This window comes from Triplophysa rosa, linkage group LG16 (genome assembly GCF_024868665.1).
Source record: "Triplophysa rosa linkage group LG16, Trosa_1v2, whole genome shotgun sequence".
NCBI lineage: Eukaryota > Metazoa > Chordata > Actinopteri > Cypriniformes > Nemacheilidae > Triplophysa > Triplophysa rosa.
In genome coordinates, this window is record NC_079905.1 from 10,001,212 (window position 1) to 10,019,295 (window position 18,084).

The 18,084-nt window shown below is 38.8% G+C and overlaps 2 protein-coding genes across 5 annotated transcripts in view; one reads left to right on the forward strand and one right to left on the reverse strand.

The window, feature by feature from the left end:
• The window catches only part of ppp1r9a (protein phosphatase 1, regulatory subunit 9A), a 51,875-nt gene extending 40,425 nt beyond the window's left edge, over window positions 1-11,450 (reverse strand). Inside the window, 2 exon segments of the mRNA XM_057355264.1 lie at window positions 2,957-4,406; window positions 9,339-11,450. Coding sequence (XP_057211247.1) covers window positions 2,957-4,306 — 1,350 coding nt within the window. The 5' untranslated portion in view covers window positions 4,307-4,406; window positions 9,339-11,450.
• sgce (sarcoglycan, epsilon) lies at window positions 8,102-18,076 on the forward strand. 4 transcript variants are annotated; one of them, XM_057355265.1, is made up of 13 exons: window positions 8,102-8,281; window positions 8,646-8,732; window positions 11,520-11,642; window positions 11,990-12,147; window positions 12,490-12,562; window positions 13,618-13,816; window positions 14,797-14,959; window positions 15,070-15,284; window positions 15,870-15,896; window positions 16,291-16,479; window positions 17,175-17,218; window positions 17,488-17,525; window positions 17,628-18,076. In XM_057355265.1, the coding sequence occupies exons 1-13, from the start codon at window positions 8,245-8,247 to the stop codon at window positions 17,676-17,678; spliced, it is 1,404 nt and encodes a 467-aa protein (XP_057211248.1). In that variant the 5' UTR covers window positions 8,102-8,244; the 3' UTR covers window positions 17,679-18,076. The 4 variants fall into 4 exon arrangements, with proteins under 4 accessions (XP_057211248.1, XP_057211251.1, XP_057211249.1 ...); XM_057355268.1 differs by lacking the exon at window positions 17,488-17,525 and having other exon boundaries at window positions 8,103-8,281; XM_057355266.1 differs by lacking the exon at window positions 15,870-15,896 and having other exon boundaries at window positions 8,104-8,281.
• The last annotated feature ends 8 nt before the right edge of the window (window positions 18,077-18,084 follow it).

Sequence of the window (18,084 nt, forward strand, 5' to 3'; positions counted from 1 at the left end):
TTCAATGGCCAGGCATTTTTAGCTCTCCCCTCCAGGCCCAATTTACAATAAACCAATCACAAAGGGAAGCCCCGCCCCACATTTTTTCTAATTTCAGAAGGATATATTTCACGATACGGAAAAAGAAGTCAATCGCAACTTACGTTTCATCATGGTGACTTTAAACTAGCAAAACAACACCATCCCCAAATCTTTAGTTTTAGTTTGAGCGCTCAAGACAGTCTTTTCTGCAATGGTCACTCTATAATGAATGTTATTAGTAATTTAGAGAATTTTCAAATTTCTTAAGGATATAATTTCTTCATTGAATAAACTCATTGTAATTAATCGTTATAATTGTCAAAGCCTTAAAACGGACAATTAATCACCATAGTCACATTTGTTTAATAGTTGTAATCATCAGTCAAATTCCATAATCGTGACAGGACTCCCTTAGCTGCATCATTAGTGGGTCACGTTTAAAAATCCACTAAACCACAAATTCACTAAACTGCTGTTTAAATTTCACACTCTTGTCACACTTTCACATGATAACGCAACATTTTCTTCTTCATTTTCTGTTCCGCTGCAGTAAGGCACATGCTTTAGTAACATGACTGGTAAAAAACTGCAAAAGGGCTAAAACTGGTTTGTGTAACCACCATGTCATTTCCAAATAATTAATATACAAAGGGCTCAGACAGAATGATTATTGGATGCCATAACCTTGTTATCAAATGCATGATATAAAAAATATAAAAGCAAGTTTTGTTTGTTGATTTTGCAGTGAACTGACAAACTTGAAGTCTTTGGGTAAAAGATGAAAGTGTGCTTAAGAGAGCTATTATTCCACACAGCCACTCCATCTGCCTGCACAAGAGCCTCGTACAGGAACTCATTCATTTAAAGCTTTCAAAAGCTTTAAAATGGGATAAATGTACTTTATGAGAAATTAAGCAATAGTACAGTAGAAAAATAAATTGCAGGAGAGAAAATTCTGCATGATTAATGACCAACATCTTTATTTAATGTCCCATGCTGTCTCTCCTTCCACTCCGGACTAGTCAGATAATTACCAATGTTTTACCACAAATCTGTCCCTCTCAAGTTTGAACACAAACCGCACAGTTATTTCCTCTGTGTTTGCAGAAAAAGCATGTGGCCTGCTTTCAAAATGCCTGACTCATGAAAAAGGTCTGTCTTTCTTTGTCAAGCTAATGACCAAGACGGTTCAGCCGAGTTGACGGTTAACCCAGCCGGCACCGTGCCATTTTACAATAATAGCTGGCATTTTCTACACCTGCAAGCGTGCTATACATTTTCATTAATCTGTAGGTCATGAATATTTATGAAATAACCACACTAAAGGACATCTAAGTAATGCTAGTGTGTCAAACTCTTCTCTAGAACGATAAAGAGTCTCATACTTAATCTAGGATATGTTTAAATACACTGTAGCACAATATGTCATTTGTCGTCTGCACAGACCTATATTTCACGTTTATAATTAGCCGCCAGGACCAAGAAATGAAACTACGAGTAGCATGGGGATGTGATCTGATTAAGGGACTCTAAGAATACAATACACTTAAAGAGCAAAAAAGGTCCACAAACCAGAAATAATGGAATTTTAATACCGGTGGAAAACTGCTGGCTGAAATTCAGCTCTCATGAGGGAGACTAGCAAGCAAACGTCACGTGTACCCAATGAGAACATCAGGAGACCCTGTCCAGCGCCATTTAGAGGTGTTAACACGACTGATCCAGACCATTTGTTTTCTAGTATTTCAGCTCCATCCAGCTTTTGATTAGAGTTATTAGCTGGAGTCGAAAACACATTTGCAGCGGCTCAAGTGTTCAGCTGTGATTTTCATGATATCACAGCAAATCAATGTCAACAAAGCAAACAGTATCTAGTCTGTCCGTCATTACACGGGCGAATCAAAGTTAATTGATTTAAACGCTAGGCTAAATTAATTTCATTATTTCTAATCGACGGTACAATGCATTTCAAAGAACTTAACATCTACTGTATTAAACCTGTCTGACAATGTTATTCTGTAACCAAACGCTGGATATAGATGGATAGACGGACTGTTATTACCATCCTCACGGTTCACCTTGGAAAATGTTGCAAACGCAGCGGTTATCAGTGTTCTCACGGGAGCGTGACTTGATCACAGTGTACAGAGAGAGAAGGATTGACAAGCAGGCTGATGGGCAGTGATGGAGAACCAGAGAAGCTCATCGGGATGAAAGCTATATGTGCTCATCTCCCTATAGGCATGCATGAGTAGACCTATGGATGTCACTTTATGGCTTCTCCTACTCATTATCTACAAAGCACTGATATCTGCTGGCAAAACTCTATTTTGGAAGAATCAATAAGAGGGCTTTAATGGACTCTATACCCAATTATCTATGTATGGAAATGCTTTCAGAAGAGATAAACAACAACAACTTGTGCAAACTCAATAACATGATGGCTCAGGAATATCAAAACATACCTGAAGAGATTTAAGAATATACGGTGGGGTCCAGACATCTGAGACCAAAACTGAAAATGCTTGTATTTAACATTTTTCTAGGTTAACATATTGACGTATTGAAATTGTAAAATCTAGAAATAGGGAAGAATGTTTTTACATCATAATATTTTCCCAAGACTTTTTAAACTTTTTTATTTAAAGGAATAGTTTACCCAAAAATGTTTTTTTTTAATCATTTATTTACTCTCATTTCATTCAAAACCAGTATATGTCTCTTTCTTCTGTGAAACACAAAAGAAGATATTTTGAGAAATGCCTCAGTGGTTTTGTTTCCATACAATGAAGGTTAATGGCCGCCCTGTGTTCTTGGGGCACCAACGTTATTCAAATTTGGGTGAACTATTCCATTAAATAAGGTTCTAAATATATGGTTTTCAATGTGGTCTCAGAACTCAAAACTAGCAATAAACCACCAGCGATGCACTTACTTTTATGGGAGCAGTACTGAATCGAATTTTCCGCTTTTGTGGCATTTCCTCTTTGTCCTCCTCTGGAAGACCTAGAATCTCTGTGATCTCTGATCCAGGATCATAAGAGATGTCATCATCATACAGGTCATCCTCCAGGTCAGTGCAGCTCTCCCCCCAGCCCTGATAGCAAGCATCTCCATCCACATTGAAAATAACTCTCTCGTTGCCACAGAATTTTTCTGCGGATTCTTCCGCTTGATCCTCTGTAATCCGGCTAGGCTTCTCTTTCACATGACCGTCCGTGTCCTCAAGGACCTTGGTGGATGCAGACTCAGTTGAATTTCCTGAAGTTTTGTCACAAACTGCAGCTTCATTGACTTGAGCCGAGATTGAGGTACTTTCCACAGTGTCGCTTGAGTTCACTTCTGCTCTGTGTTTTGGTTCACTGGCTCTATCAATCACTTCAGTGGTACCTCCGTCAAATCTTTCACTTTCCGTCTCCTCCAGTCCCTCTTGGGGCTTCTTCCCATCTGCTTTCACCTGATCCACTGACTCGGATAGAGGGCTAGGACTGAGAAGATCTTCTGAGGAGGAAGAAACTGGCAGATTGTGCTTGCTACCAGCTCGCGTCCTGTAAAAACCACAAGATGGAGACTGCCGTGCACTGGTATCATCCTCGCTGGCATCCCCATGTCTGTGCAGACCATCCGGTGAGTACAGCCCCCTTCCGCCTCTTCTAATAGTAGCACCGGAGCCCTGCTGGTCAATATTTTCGAACACAGCGCTGAGCTGACTCACAGTGGGTGACGAGGCCTCTGTCCTGGAGCAGAGACTGTCCAAAGAGTCCGTACTGCCTCTGTTCGAACGCGGCCCCCGCCAGTCGTCCAAATGCTCGTGAGAACCCCTCTTCTCTTTACCTTAAGAATACACGGGTGACTGCGAAGCATCTCTGGAGCTCTGCTCAAAGAGTTTCCTTGTTTCTGAGAACTTGGAGTTGTGATGGTCACCACCAGTCCGCTCTCCATTACCATGCTGGAACTTAATTACTGATCCATCCGCCCTGTTGATGAAGTTTGTTGGCTTAGTGAGTTTCTGTGGGGAGGTCTCATCCCCTCCACGTTTCTTGGAGCCTGTGTTCTCTGTACCCATCTGCATGAACATGTTCTTGATACGACTGACTTGGGCCCCATACTGCCTTCCTCGCGGTTGCCTGACCCCCTCTTGGTCCTTGAGCTTGCGATCTCCATCATGTCTACTAGGTTGATCAAAGGTGTTCTTTAGAGCCTGGAACTCTGCCCTGTAGGCGTTCCGGTGCGGGGAAGCACTCCTAAGGGTATTCCTCTCTGCCGAGGCCTCCGTCTTCAACATTTTAGCCTCGACGATGGAGGTCTTCTCTCAGATATACAGTAACATTCCTTCCTATTGTGTTTGTTAGGTGCAATATCACATTTTGAGAAGGGCGGGAGACCTGAAAACATTTGAGAAAATATTAAAAGCAAACATTTGTTTACAAATGATCAATTTTAACAGTATATTTACAAAAGAAAATTGTAATTGCGAATTGTAAAATGTTTACCTAACATAAACATTTTTGACAAATTCAATCATACTACATATTTTTACTAAGTTATGTTAAAAACAAAAAGCACATCTTAAGTTGCCAGACCATTTTTTTTCCAATGTGCAATGTCTCATTTTACAGCATTAATAATTGCATTGAAGTTGTATTCTACATACAATTCTGAACTGCAGCAGTGCAGATAAAAAAAAAAAAACATCTGTGAAGAAACTGTAAACATCACTTTGTAAACATCATTTCAAACAGGGCTTGGATGCTGGAAGGTGCCATTGAATTGGCTCCAGCAGTCCACCCTTTCTGTGAGCATTATGCATGATCATCACTTTACCATTAGGGCCATTAAAAAAGACAATAGAAAAAAATGTATGTTGATGTACCAACGTGTTTTCGACGCATATCTTGTTATGACTCACAGATAAGACGCCTTCCATCAACACCCATCGTGTACACTGCAGACAGCCGCTGCACATCGCCTCGCAGTCAGGCTGTTCAAATTCAATACATCTTAGTTCAATTATTATATAAGTATATACTGCAGAGCTACATTTTAGGAACGTTACAAGGACATAATATGATGCAGCTCGATGAGATTCTAACAGTTGCGCGCGGTGTGCGCTCGTTAGATAAGACGCCTAAATGTAACTCTCCCAATCTATTCGTCAACACGGAATGTGAAAGACTTAACCTAAGGATGGTTGTCGCACACCTGCATTCCTTTAAACCGAAACATGGAAGCATCCGAAGTGGGACTCGATGCGTTATGGGTAAGGAAAATGAACAGACCGTTACGCGCATCGCCTGCATCAGCTCCATCCCACCGTCCCGTTAATAAACACGAAACCACCAACCTCCAGCATGTTTATCTATTAGAGTATCATCTATTATCTAGCAATGCAAAACCGTAAGCAAACACACACACACACGGGGTCAAAAAAGAAGAAGTAACAGAAGTATTGCTTAACCCCCTTGTTGCTCCGATGTTTTAAACAAAAGAGTCACTTACCTACGTCTTCAAATTTAATGTAATTTAATTCAAGAATAAAAACGTCCCCGGTTTCAATAGTTAATCAAATAGTAATGACCGCATCGTCGCAGAATCTCCCTGTAAACAACATCTTCATTCAGCTGCACAACCAGCATCAAGCTGCCATGCAGGACTTCGCCAGACAATTGACACAATATGACATACAAGCCGGGCTTTACACACAAACACTCTCTCACGCGCACACACAAGCAGCTAGACAACGCCATTGCAGGCGAGGGGTGATGCCGCCGTTCTCTTAATAGGCTTTTTTATACATAATCACAGCATGCAGAGTCACACTACCAAATTAACCAAACATGGTTTCAGTTTACATTTGCATTTCGTGGCACAATTGCACAATGCGCATTGTTTTCATAAGCGCTTTGCCCATGTGACAGGTGTGCAACCTCTTTTTAAAGAATGGTTCGGTCCAGTAATCTGTATAGTGGGGCTCTAAACTGCAGTCTGGCGAAGGAAAAAAGTAATTAAAATAGCAGCATAATAACTACAGTGGCTGTGCTTGTGATACAAGGCCACATGATGACGAGGTTGGATTATTCAATACAATTAATGTTACAAAGGTTTGCAATAAAAACCATGAAATAAAAAAAGAGTCAAATATTGCTGGCTTGAAGTGTAAAGAGATTTATTTTTAAACGCCTATTTCGACTAATTAAAATGGACAACAAAATGATATGGAACTTGAGGTACTAGAGGCGTAAAGTCTGTTGTAGATATTATGGCATAGAGATGTATATTCCTTTAACAAGATATACTGTATATACCCCAATGTATATCTGCAGGGGTTAGGGTAGTGAGATGTATTGCATTTATTCTAAACCGCTATTGATTTTGTTGACTACTGTTTGCTACATTAAAGCCGAAGAATAATGTGAATCCCCATGCAATTTGTTTGGTTTTGTGCTTTTAGCCCAAGGGAATTTATTTCAGTGCAAATCGTGTTGGGGTAAGCATGATAAACATGACAAATATACTATTATCTAAACATCCTCATAAAGTTTATTGCAAACTGCATAATCTTTTTTATTTATACATAATGAAAATGTTTTGTCTAAAAACTGTCCCTGCATCAAAATGAAATACTTGTGATTTAATATGACTGAATCAGCCTGACAACATTAGGTTGCACTAACAAGACCGGTTTTAAGGGTTAGATCAGGTAAATATCTCCTTAGAGCAATAACTTCCTATTACCACATTTTCAGCATATCACCAATCGTCTGGGAATGTTGCCTAGCAACCTAAAATCTTGATGGCACAAAATGCAGCTTGCACTTTTTTTTAATGAGGTACAAATAAACAATACAGACTTACGCTTGGCCCTCCCTAGACTGTCCAGTTGTGCAGCATTGTGCACGGTGCAAATAGAATGGCCATCTGTCTGCCCAGGCTCTCCACAGGGGGTTGAATACATTTTAATAGACCTTATCTCATTGTCATCTTTAGAGCTTATGGGACATGATTGATGGGGGAGGGGGGAGCCTCCTGTGCTTTCTCCAAAACCTAGGGAGCTACTGCGTTTGTATATCTCTGCTTTTGTACAGCACATGTATAATGAAGTATACGAAACCAAAGAGAAAAGTTAGTCACACTTTGTATTGCTTTTGTATAGGCGTGTTTACATATTTAATACACAATGTACATGAAGCAATTTAAAAGTACATGCAGTTAATGTGTTCCCTTTTGTGTTTGGTGTGTGCAATATCACATTTTGTTGAAAATCAGAGGAGAAAAAACTCACAAAGAGTTTGAAATTAAGCCGCATCTAGTGGTGAGGTTTGCGAATTGTAACCAACGGCTCACTCCACCCCTCCCCCGGCCATCCCTTTGAAGCACTGTGGTTCTACGGTTTTCGCTTCTTTGCCGAAGGAGATAACATATTTACGAAATGCGCTCTGTAGAGCAGTTTGTCCGTTTAGGGCTACTGTAGAAACAACATGGCAAATTCCATGCAAGCGGACCCGCGGTGTATGTTGATAGAAATAGCTCATTCTAAGGCAATAAAAGCAAAACGCTTCATTATGTAAGGTCTTTATATATTTCTGAAGACACCTCTGTCAATACGTCCAACAAAAAAATATACACTGGACCTCTAAAGCTGTAATCTGTAACTTCTATAGCACCATCTTTGTTTGAAACATACAGTTGCAGGTTATTTTGCATAGTGATACTGTTCTTTATGTGTATGTCAAATTTAATGCAAAATCGTATCTTATTCACATTAAAATAACTTAATTTTATAAATCTTAATTATAAGCTAAGTTTTAAATACCGACTTTTTAATGTAAGGGCTCAAAAACATACTTTTTATTTTGATATCATTATTTTGTGGAGGAACACATATTATTTAAATAACATGGTTATTTATATATTTTACTTGTGATGGTAAAATACCTCAACATTCTCCTGCAAATTGTGAATGGCAAGTTACAATACAATTACTATATTCCATACCAACACAATTCCCATTTCGTCCAAACGGGCTCCTGTAAATAGTGCTTATGAGTTTTTTTTCCAGCGTCTGCGCCAGATGTTCCAGCCAACCAGCGCCCAACATAACTCGCGCTGAGTGAGTGGGAGGAATACGAGCTATTGAGGATGATGCCTATAGCTGTCACATCCCGAGGACCACCAGAGACCCTCTAAACGTGTGATGTTAATACTCACTGCGGAAAGTGAACGATGGCGTCGGCTGGCGTTTTCGTTTGGGTCATAGCGGGTACGTATTTATAGACTTGAATCGACGTCACTGGAAGAAAAAGCCGTTTTTCTCATTGGACTACTGCTAGCTTACTGGCTAACGGGATAGCTCCCATGTTCAATACGTCATAAGGATTTGAATTAACTGTCCGTTGATTCGAGACATTTTGTTTGATGAATTAATTGCATGTAACGTTAACGTTAGTTGACGTGAACAATGTCGTGCCATATTGTTTTAACATAGCTGAGAGTTAAAAGCAACATACGAGTACATTTGGTACATTGCCTTAATCTGCGAATCATGCGCAAATACGACGCCATTCTTTCACAGTATATTGTTATGATGATATATTTTTTCTCCATGTTGTGTCCGTTGTAAAAAGCCTTAATTGTTCATTTCGCCACTGGCATACACGACCAAATCCGGGTTTTAGTCGACTCCAAACAGAGATCTGTGTCTCAAAGTAGCGGTGAGTGACTGGAGAGACTGTCTGTGTTTTAAAACCTAGTGAGCTACCTACCTAGACGTGTGTTCGAATTTAATGCGGCGCTGCCCGCGAAGAGCGGTGGGATTGAAGTACCGCGAGAAAAACGCAGAAGAATACGATTCAAATGGCTCTCGAGACTCGCGGTACTTCATATGGCAATTGTTTTGGGCATCGCAGGAGCGTTCCGGGTCAAACGCTACACGTTTCTGTGGACCCAAAACACCAAACGCGTGAATGCACAAAATGCTGACTTGGTAGGCAACTCACGAAGTTTCAAAACTCCGATGAAGTAAACACAGCTCTTTTTTGGGGGGCTTAACATATGCCAACCTGCTGAGCATGTGTAATTCTCCTTCCTTGAATTTTATTAAAACAGAATGTTCTCAGCTTCTTTAACAAGACTACTGTTTGTATTTATTAACACACAATAGGCATTGATGGAGCCTCTAATATGTACATGTTTCTTTAATGTATTTTAATAAAAAAGTTTGAGTGTATAACAGATTTAGCATTATTTTTCCATTTTAAATACACTGATATTAAAACTCATGTGTTGTTTATATGTATTTTGATGAAAATCTGTATTACCTGCTAAATAGGCACCTTGGGGAAAAGAATTCTCTCACTTCACCTTGAGCATGTTCCTAGCTGTAGCTTAGTCATGACGGGCTGTCCCAGTTCTGTGGATAGCTTTCTTTTCCAGGCTGTGGTACTTTGAACAGTTTTACGTCTACACGTCTACGATTAGTCTGTGCGGTTTATTCAGACGAATTGTAAAGCTCTTGAATTCCCCCGATCTGAAAAGAAAAGTCAGCACAGAGCTGTTTCATCCCTGTGCCATGGAAGTGAGAGAGAAAATGTCTTCTCAGTGGGCACATGATGAATATCCTCATTTGGCCCGCTCAAGGTCGGCCCATAGAAGCATAAACCAGGATTAGCCATTTCAACTACAGGGCTTGTCTGTTATATGTATGCACTGGGTGTTTGCATATGTGTATGCGGGGTCTGCATGTGTACGGTCCCTTTTTTGCCATTACTTACTGGCCCAAGGTTTGGCATTAACCATTAATAGTTGATGTATTAGAATAGTGTCAAGCTTCAGGTTTAGTTGCTCTTGTGGAGTTTTATTCTGATGATTTTATAGCCCTTGTAATGTGGTTTATTTGTTATCAGGTTTATATCAGGCTCCGGGCTAAGGTCCCCCATGGGGAGACGGTGTAAACCATCTGGTGCTGCTATTATTCAATGCGTGCATCTGTGACCCCAAACAAAACCAGTCATCAACACCCTGAAAACAGATCAATGCGTATCATGGATAGCCAGTGGTGACATTCTGACTCTAATGACACAGCTGATCTCCAAGCTCATTACAATTGCATGTATTTTATTTATATGCTTTGGATTTCTGCAGTTTGCACATATTGCAAGGATACAGTAGTTCACCCTAAAAAAAAATTCTCATCATTTATTCACCCCCGTGTTGTCTTTCTTGTGTAGAACACAAAAGAAGATATTTTGAGAAATATCTCAACACAATGGAAGTCAATGGGGGTCAGTGTTGTTTGGTTACCAGCATTCTTCAAAATATCATCTTTTGTGTTGCGCAGAAAAAATGAAGTCATATAGGTTTGGAATGATATGAGGGTGAGTAAATTATGAAAATTTTGGTGTGAACTATCCCTTTAAAGTAGTAAACCTGCTTTGAGTGATGTGCTAGCCGTTTTGTGTCTGAAGGCATGACGAGATCTCTCTTGTGCAGCACACTCCCCTCTGGTGATTAAAAACCAGCAGTCTATCATAGAAACTAGCATCTTTCCTCTGAAATAATGCTTGGATAAGGAGGATGTGTGTGCCCATGTTGTGTCAGTGAACAGGGATTGATGTAGCATGTGAGGGAGGGGTAATGGTGTGTGAGAGTGAGCGTGGAATGTTTAGAGATTGCGACTCACTGTACTACACTCCAGCAGCCAATGAGAGTCATTGGCCTAATGCCCAAGACGCACTCATCCACTCTATCACATAATAGATTCTAACACATTCCTACACAATTCTTAAATTAATTTTCGTTTTTTAAAGGGATACTTCACCCAAAAATGAAAATTCTATCAAAACACAGAGAAAGATTTTTGGAAGAATGCTTATAACCAAACAGATCTTGCCTGTTGACTCCCATAGTAGGAAAAATTACTTTTTTTATTTTACTTTTTTTTTGTTTTTTTGAACACAAAAGAAGACATTTTGAAGAATGTAGGACAGCAAACAGTTCTGGGGCACTTTTGAATATCATTGTATTTTTTCCTACTATGGTAGTCAATGTGGGGCAAAATCTGTCTGGTTATGAGCATTCTTCCAAATATTTTTCTATGTGTTCATCAGAACAAAGAAATTTATACAGATTTGGAACAACTCGAGGGTGAGTAAATGATGACAGAATTTTTGGGTGAAGTATCCCTTTAAGGCAGACACACCCGTTATATAAATGTACAATAAATTGCACATTATACATATTCAACTACACAAATATAGAAACTAAAAAGAATCTGTATTGAAATAATCTCAATTAGAGTTTTGTCTCTGTCGTCTTCAATATTGTCTTAAATAGTTTGATATATGATTTTTTTTTTCATATTTATACATTTATGTTTTTACTGTGTCACTGGTTTTGGTTATATTGTATTTACATTTTTTGGGGATATCAAGGTATTCTTTCAAGGTGAGGGCTGCTGTTAAACTGCTTAATAATACTGTTCTCGTTTCTTTTTGCTCTAGTGGTCACCATCCTCTCCAAATCACATGCCGACCGCACCGTTTATCCTTCTGCCGGTGTGCTCTTTGTCCATGTGCTAGAAAGAGAATATTTTAAAGGGGAGTTCCCACCATATCCAAAAGCAGGTATATTTATTAATATGCTTACTCATTAAGTTGCATTCTTAGAGTGAATTGTTTATTTTACAAAAAAGTGAAACTTGCATGCCTAATATCACTCTTACACAAATACAGCACTGCCTCGCACACATTATTCTCGCACACATGGTTTCAGACACAAATTACTTTCTTTATTCTGTTGAACAATAAAGTGGAAAAAAATAAGGACAAGCAGCCTCAGTCACCATTCACTTTCTTTCATCTTTTTCCACACATTAAAAGTGAATGGTAACTTGAGTCTAACATTCTGAGATTCTTTAGGGTGAAATATCCGTTTAAGACTTCTAAAAATATATATTTATTTTTTATTTCAGGTGATGCTAGTAATGACCCAATCACATTTAACACCAACCTTAAAGGCTATCCAGACAAGCCTGGATGGCTCCGGTACATTCAGAGAACCCCACATAGTGATGGAGTCCTCTATGGCTCACCGACTGCCAAGCATTTGAGCAATCCGACCATCATAGAGGTGTTATTATACCCCAATGTTTATTAGAATTATTTATCTGCTGCATCTGACCCGTATATGTATTAAAAGGCTAAAAAAAGCACAAGCATTTTTATGTCTGTATAAATAGGTAAATAAATTAAATGAAAGGTAGATCAAAAATGGGTAAATTCTTAAAGGCACAGAAATGCTTAATCTCCTTTTTGTGTATTGTCCAGACTTTAGATTTATGTCCAGATTTCCTTATTCCTTTTTACACTTAAGACGTTTTATTTGTTTGCATCTGGTTCTGACAGCATGTTCATGGTATGAATGTAAAGCTGTAATGAGCTTGGTTTAAACTTTCACCCCTGCGTGTTGCAGATTACTGCATACAACAGACGCACTTTTGAGACTGCCAGGCACAATTTGGTAATACACATCATGTCTACAGAAGGTGAGAGCCAGGAGTAGTGTTGATTTAACAAATCTTAATATCATGCAGCCGTTTGCTCAGTAAAGTGATCTATTGTTTTACTGAAAGCTCTTTATATTCAAAATAATCCTAAATCCTACATGAGTAGGGTTGGGAATCGAAAATCAATTCCAATTTGGAATCGGAATCGAAAGGCTAGGAATCGGATACTTGAGATTAAAATTTGAATTCCTCTTATCAATTCCTGTGTGATAAGAGCATATTTTCAGAAAAGTACATGCGTTGCATGATCTCCTGATATCTCAATAAAAGCCCTTATGAAAATTATCGATATTTTTTACTGTAGTAAGCATAGTTTAGCTATAGAATTTGCATTAAGGAACAGGAATCACAAATTAACCATAGTTGCATTATAGTAACTGCAGTTTAACCATGATGTAGTTCAACTATGATAATACAAATTGTAATAAATCAGAAAAGGTGTGTTTCTATGTGAAAATATACACAAAACGGTGCTCATAAATATATATATATATATTGTATATATCAATAAGCAGGCTACATGACCATACAGGTTGATATCTAAATGTTTTACTTCAACTGTGGAATCGATAAGAATCGAAATCGATAAGCAGAATCAGAATTGGAATCGATAAAATTGAAACGATTCCCAACCCTATACATGAGTTTGTCATGAGACAGACATGAGATTAAATAAGATATTGTTAATGGTAAAATATATTGTATCAACTTGTACTAAAAGTAATACCTGAGAGTAACAATATTTCACTACTGTCCACCTTTGAAAAAACGTTCAATTTGCCATCTTACAATAGCAGATATGACAGACCATGTTTACATTGATGGGATGGGTAAGAATTCAACTTCGTTCCCTGTCTGTGATTAACTTAAGATAAGCAACTGTTACATTTTAGATGTGACATCAGTGTGATGCAATACACCATCTGCTCCTTGTCATAACAGCCTCTTTATTATACAATTGTTATGTAACCCACTGTATAGTAGCTTACTTGTGATTGCACACCCTCATGTCTTCTTTTGCTATCATCTGGCAGAGTTTCCTCTGCCCTATCAGGCAGAGTTCTTCATCAAGAACATGAACGTTGAGGAGATGTTGGCCAGTGAGGTGCTGGGGGATTTTCTGGGTGCTGTGAAGAACGTGTGGCAGCCTGAGAGGCTCAACGCCATCAACATCACTTCAGCACTGGACCGGGGCGGACGAGTCCCGTTACCCATCAATGATCTGAAAGAGGGGTAAGATCACTGAAAAAAAACTCGACTGGAATACCCGGGATGGACCTTATATGAACGTTCCTAAATATCCTAATGCATTTGCACTTATATAAGATCAATATGTTTATTAAATACATATTTACTGTGCCTATGGTTAAGGAAATGTATCATTATTCAAATGAATTCATTTTTTCAAAAAATACTTGAAAGAGGGCACATCCTATCCCAGGAGGCAGTGGAACAGTGTGTGTTGAGCTGTGGTAAATGTACAGAGGCTGCCCAACTCTTGGTTCACGCTTCTTTAGAGGAATTCCCTCATGCGTTCACATGCCTTCATCAAATATTCATGCTTTATCTCAGAAAATAAAATGTTCCAGATGAAGGTGATTTAGAAGGTCATAGTCAGAGCAAAATGCACATTCATCATGGCAGCCCAATGACAAAATATGTACTGTATATAAATCATTTAAAGGCTTTACGTTAAATTAGTTCAAAGTTATTTTCAGTTTTTCTTATAGGTATGTTTTTAGGTAAAATTATCATTTCTGTTTCTTTCTGTGAACTATTAATAATATTTCTCCCAAATTTTATTTGCAGAAAATGAAAACTGGAGAAACAGGTCAAAATAACAGAAAAGATGCTCTGTATTTTTTCAGACCTCAAATACTGCAAAGAAAACAAGTTCATATTCACTTTTAAGCAATACAACAGTAATATTTAGTAGTATTTAGGAAAAGGTTTTTTTTTTTTTTTTAATTAAACTTTTGTTGGATGACTTTATGTCAGTATTGAAGTTTGATTTTGATAAAATTCAACAGACACTGGACTTGACATCTAGAAATATTGATTAAAAGAAAATTTGGAATGGTCTATTCAGTTTGTTCTGTGGCTGTAAATCTCAATTAAAGCCTTAACGTCTTTTACTAGCGTCATATCTCTATGTAAAAATGAAATTTTCCTTGGGAAAAAGCTGCTGATTGAAATCTCTATGGCATGCACAGCGTGTACGTGATGGTTGGAGCAGACGTGCAGTTCTCATCATGTCTGCGAGAAGTGGAGACGCCACAGAACCAGCTGCGCTGCAGTCAGGAGATGGAGCCCGTCATCAGTTGCGATAAGAAGTTCAGAGCTCAGTTCCACATCGACTGGTGCAAGATATCTCTGGTGAGCACCGAAGCCTGTGTTCCTCTGTACGCTATCATTAGTTTACCCTACAGCAAACAAATCATGCTTTACATTGTACTGATTCATGTTGACCCCCTTTGGTTTTTAAGGTGGACATCACAAAGGTCGTTCCTGTGCACAGTAGTCGTCCAGACATGGGCACAGGTGTGCTACCGGACATCGGAGAGTACAACCCACCTTCCGAGTCTCTGAAAAGCAGGGACTACTTCGCTGACTTCCTGATCACATTAGCTGTTCCCTCGGCTGTCGCCCTCGTCCTCTTTTTCATCCTCGGCTACTCCATGTGCTGCAGACGGGAAGGGGTGTAAGTTTGATGTGTTCTACTCAAGTGTGAAAAACACATACACACACACACATTATGAAGCATTACGTATACAATTTCTAGTGACTACAAATGAGTTAAATGATATGTTTATAATATAGACTGACCACGATCACAGGTGTAAACTCTGTAGTGATTATGCCGTCCTTTGTACCAGCTAAATGAAGATCTGAGATAAAAGTAGAACACGTACACGTAACACATCTGATTATGACAGGCGTAGCAAGACAGGGTCACATCCCTGCCAAAAAGCAGCTTACCATCATCATCAAGCATCCATCTTTATGGCCCGTTTTTTTCACCATTTAATCATTAACCAATACACACTCAGTCCAAAGGTTCCATCTGTTGTATTCAACGCCATTCCGACAGATGTGTCCTCTCCATGATCAGCCAATGCCATGTTTCCTGATAATGTCACCCACCATCAGAGCTACTGCAGGGAGATCCGCCACCGTCCGTTCCATCTACAATCCCCCCATTTGTACCCGCCCCCCTTGGCTTTTGTGTGGTTGTCGTTAACTATTAATATTAGAATTTAATTCAGTCATTTTGTTTTGTTTCTAGGGAAAAAAGAAACATGCAAACACCAGAGTAAGTGTTCCTTCTCCTGTGCTCTTGGTTTTTTCTCTTTATTTGATCTGTTTTCTTTCCTCGGATAGGTTATGTTTTTCGTTTGTTTGTCATGAGTCCTCATCCATCTCATTCATGACATCACCTCTGTGTCATCATGATGTCATCAATGGGTCAGCTGCTTCAGTGACAGAGATCAGGGCCAATATAGGCTAAATAAATATATTGTTGTTTACAACCTGTTATAATTGTAGAGAATAAAAATCATAGAATGAGACAAAAGGCAAACAGAGATATAGTATACAGGCTGCATAGTAGCAACATTATATATTCTCCTTTATATTTTTGTGCATGCTTTGTGCTGTATAAACAGTAGCATGTGCTTGAGTAGTCATTCAGTTCCTCTATTTCCCAGTATTCAGCTGGTCCACCACAGCTCCATTCAGAAGTCTACAAAGGAGCTTCGCAACATGTCTAAGAACAGGGAGATCTCGTGGCCACTCTCAACGCTGCCGGTTTTCCATCCTGTGAGCGGGGAGGTGGTGCCGCCTATCCACCCTGACAACTACGAGACCACCAGCATGCCGCTCATGCAGACGCAGACGTAAGTCTGTTACTCATGCATGCTGTTTTTAAACAGTTCTTTGGGATTGGTGGATCTGAGTAAAGAAGAGACCAAATGTAGGTTACAGTAATCCACTGTGTATGGCTTAGAAAACAGGCTTGAATCTTCCAAGCCTGGAAATAAAAATCACTGACTGGAGAACAGATGGAACAGATCAAAACATTCAATTTCTACTATTGTGAGCTAGAGCTTGACCTGAAATTGTAAACTAAAGCCCTCCTCACCCTGACATTAATTTTAACCTCCAGGATGGTCATTTTCGGTCACTAATAGGTGTTCTTGCCGCTCAATGCTCCAATGTCATTGGTGACCTGGAGGATTTGAAAATCCAATCACAAATGAGTAAAAATGTATATTTTAACAAACAAACAAAATGTTTTCTTTGTGTTAAATAAAATAATATTCTGCGGAATATATGTTACAAGTAAGCAATAAGGTGCGAGAGATTGTGCTTTCGCGTTGTGCCTATTGACCAATCAGAATCGAGGACTGGACCGTTTTACATTATGTGTATGAAAACACGTCACCTGATATTGTTAACTGACAGTGCAAATACATGACTTTTGCTCGCTTTCTAGCTTAACATCTCTGTCAGAGTGATGCAGAAAATGTCAGTATTGACCCTGTTTGTCATTCAACTGGCATAATGAGGTTTTACTTTCATTTATTCACAGGAATCTACAGAATCAAATTCAAATACCACAGCAGCAGACCTCTGGTAAGTGCTGGAAATCCATAATAGATGCCTTAGCTTTCTCGTCTCGAGCTTCTTCTTTCATACGAGTGCAAATTAACGTTACTGCAAATGCCACAGATTCAAGTCTTGTTTTTAATCGTGGTTTTTAAAGATTCACTCTAATAGCGTTCCTGGCGGTTCAGAATCTTTCGCTGCACTCTAGTGAACCCCAGTGTACACATAATGAACTGCCATCCGATACTGTATCTCTTCCTGTCTAACATGCTGTTCATTCATTCATGCTAACTAAGGAGATAATTATTGTATGTCGACTTTTCGGAGGCTAGAGGCAAGTATTACTCTTCTGCATCTGTGATAATGCGTGGTGTCGTGTTTTTAAGAATTTTAATTTATTGGGTTTGCTAATAAAATGATTTTTTTCTTATTGTAGGTAAATGGTATTCCTGAGGAGAGGAAAGTGGCGGAAGCTTTGAACCTGTGATGAGATCCCATTTGGCTTCACTTTTATACCTTTGCCAGATGTGCATGCATAGCTGTAGCTATAAAGAACAATGCTCTGTGTTCTCATGCACACGTCTAAAAATGCAATTCACAAACATTTGTTTATTTACAGACAGTGTCAGAACTAATGTTAAGATTAGCACACTAAAAAAATCTTTAAAATGTATTATAAAAATTAAACATGTTGTCAAGTGTTATTTTGTGTAATTTTAAGTATGAGAAAAGTGTTTTTATATAATTTGACCACTAATGAAGGCACATTTAGAGATAATGTCTGAACGGTATGATGCTGTTTTGTCTGGTTATTGTGTTCTCTTACATGAGTAAATACATTTTGATAAATAAATACATTTGCAACTAAAAACAAAACCTCTGGTTTGGTTCAG

Bases quoted from the DNA above. Each gene is read 5' to 3' on its own strand.
- sgce (XM_057355265.1), top strand. From the start codon at position 8,245: ATGGCGTCGGCTGGCGTTTTCGTTTGGGTCATAGCGG. The intron at 11,643-11,989 runs GTATATTTATTA...TTTTTATTTCAG, and splicing joins CCCACCATATCCAAAAGCAG to GTGATGCTAGTAATGACCCA. The intron at 12,148-12,489 runs GTGTTATTATAC...TGCGTGTTGCAG, and splicing joins GCAATCCGACCATCATAGAG to ATTACTGCATACAACAGACG.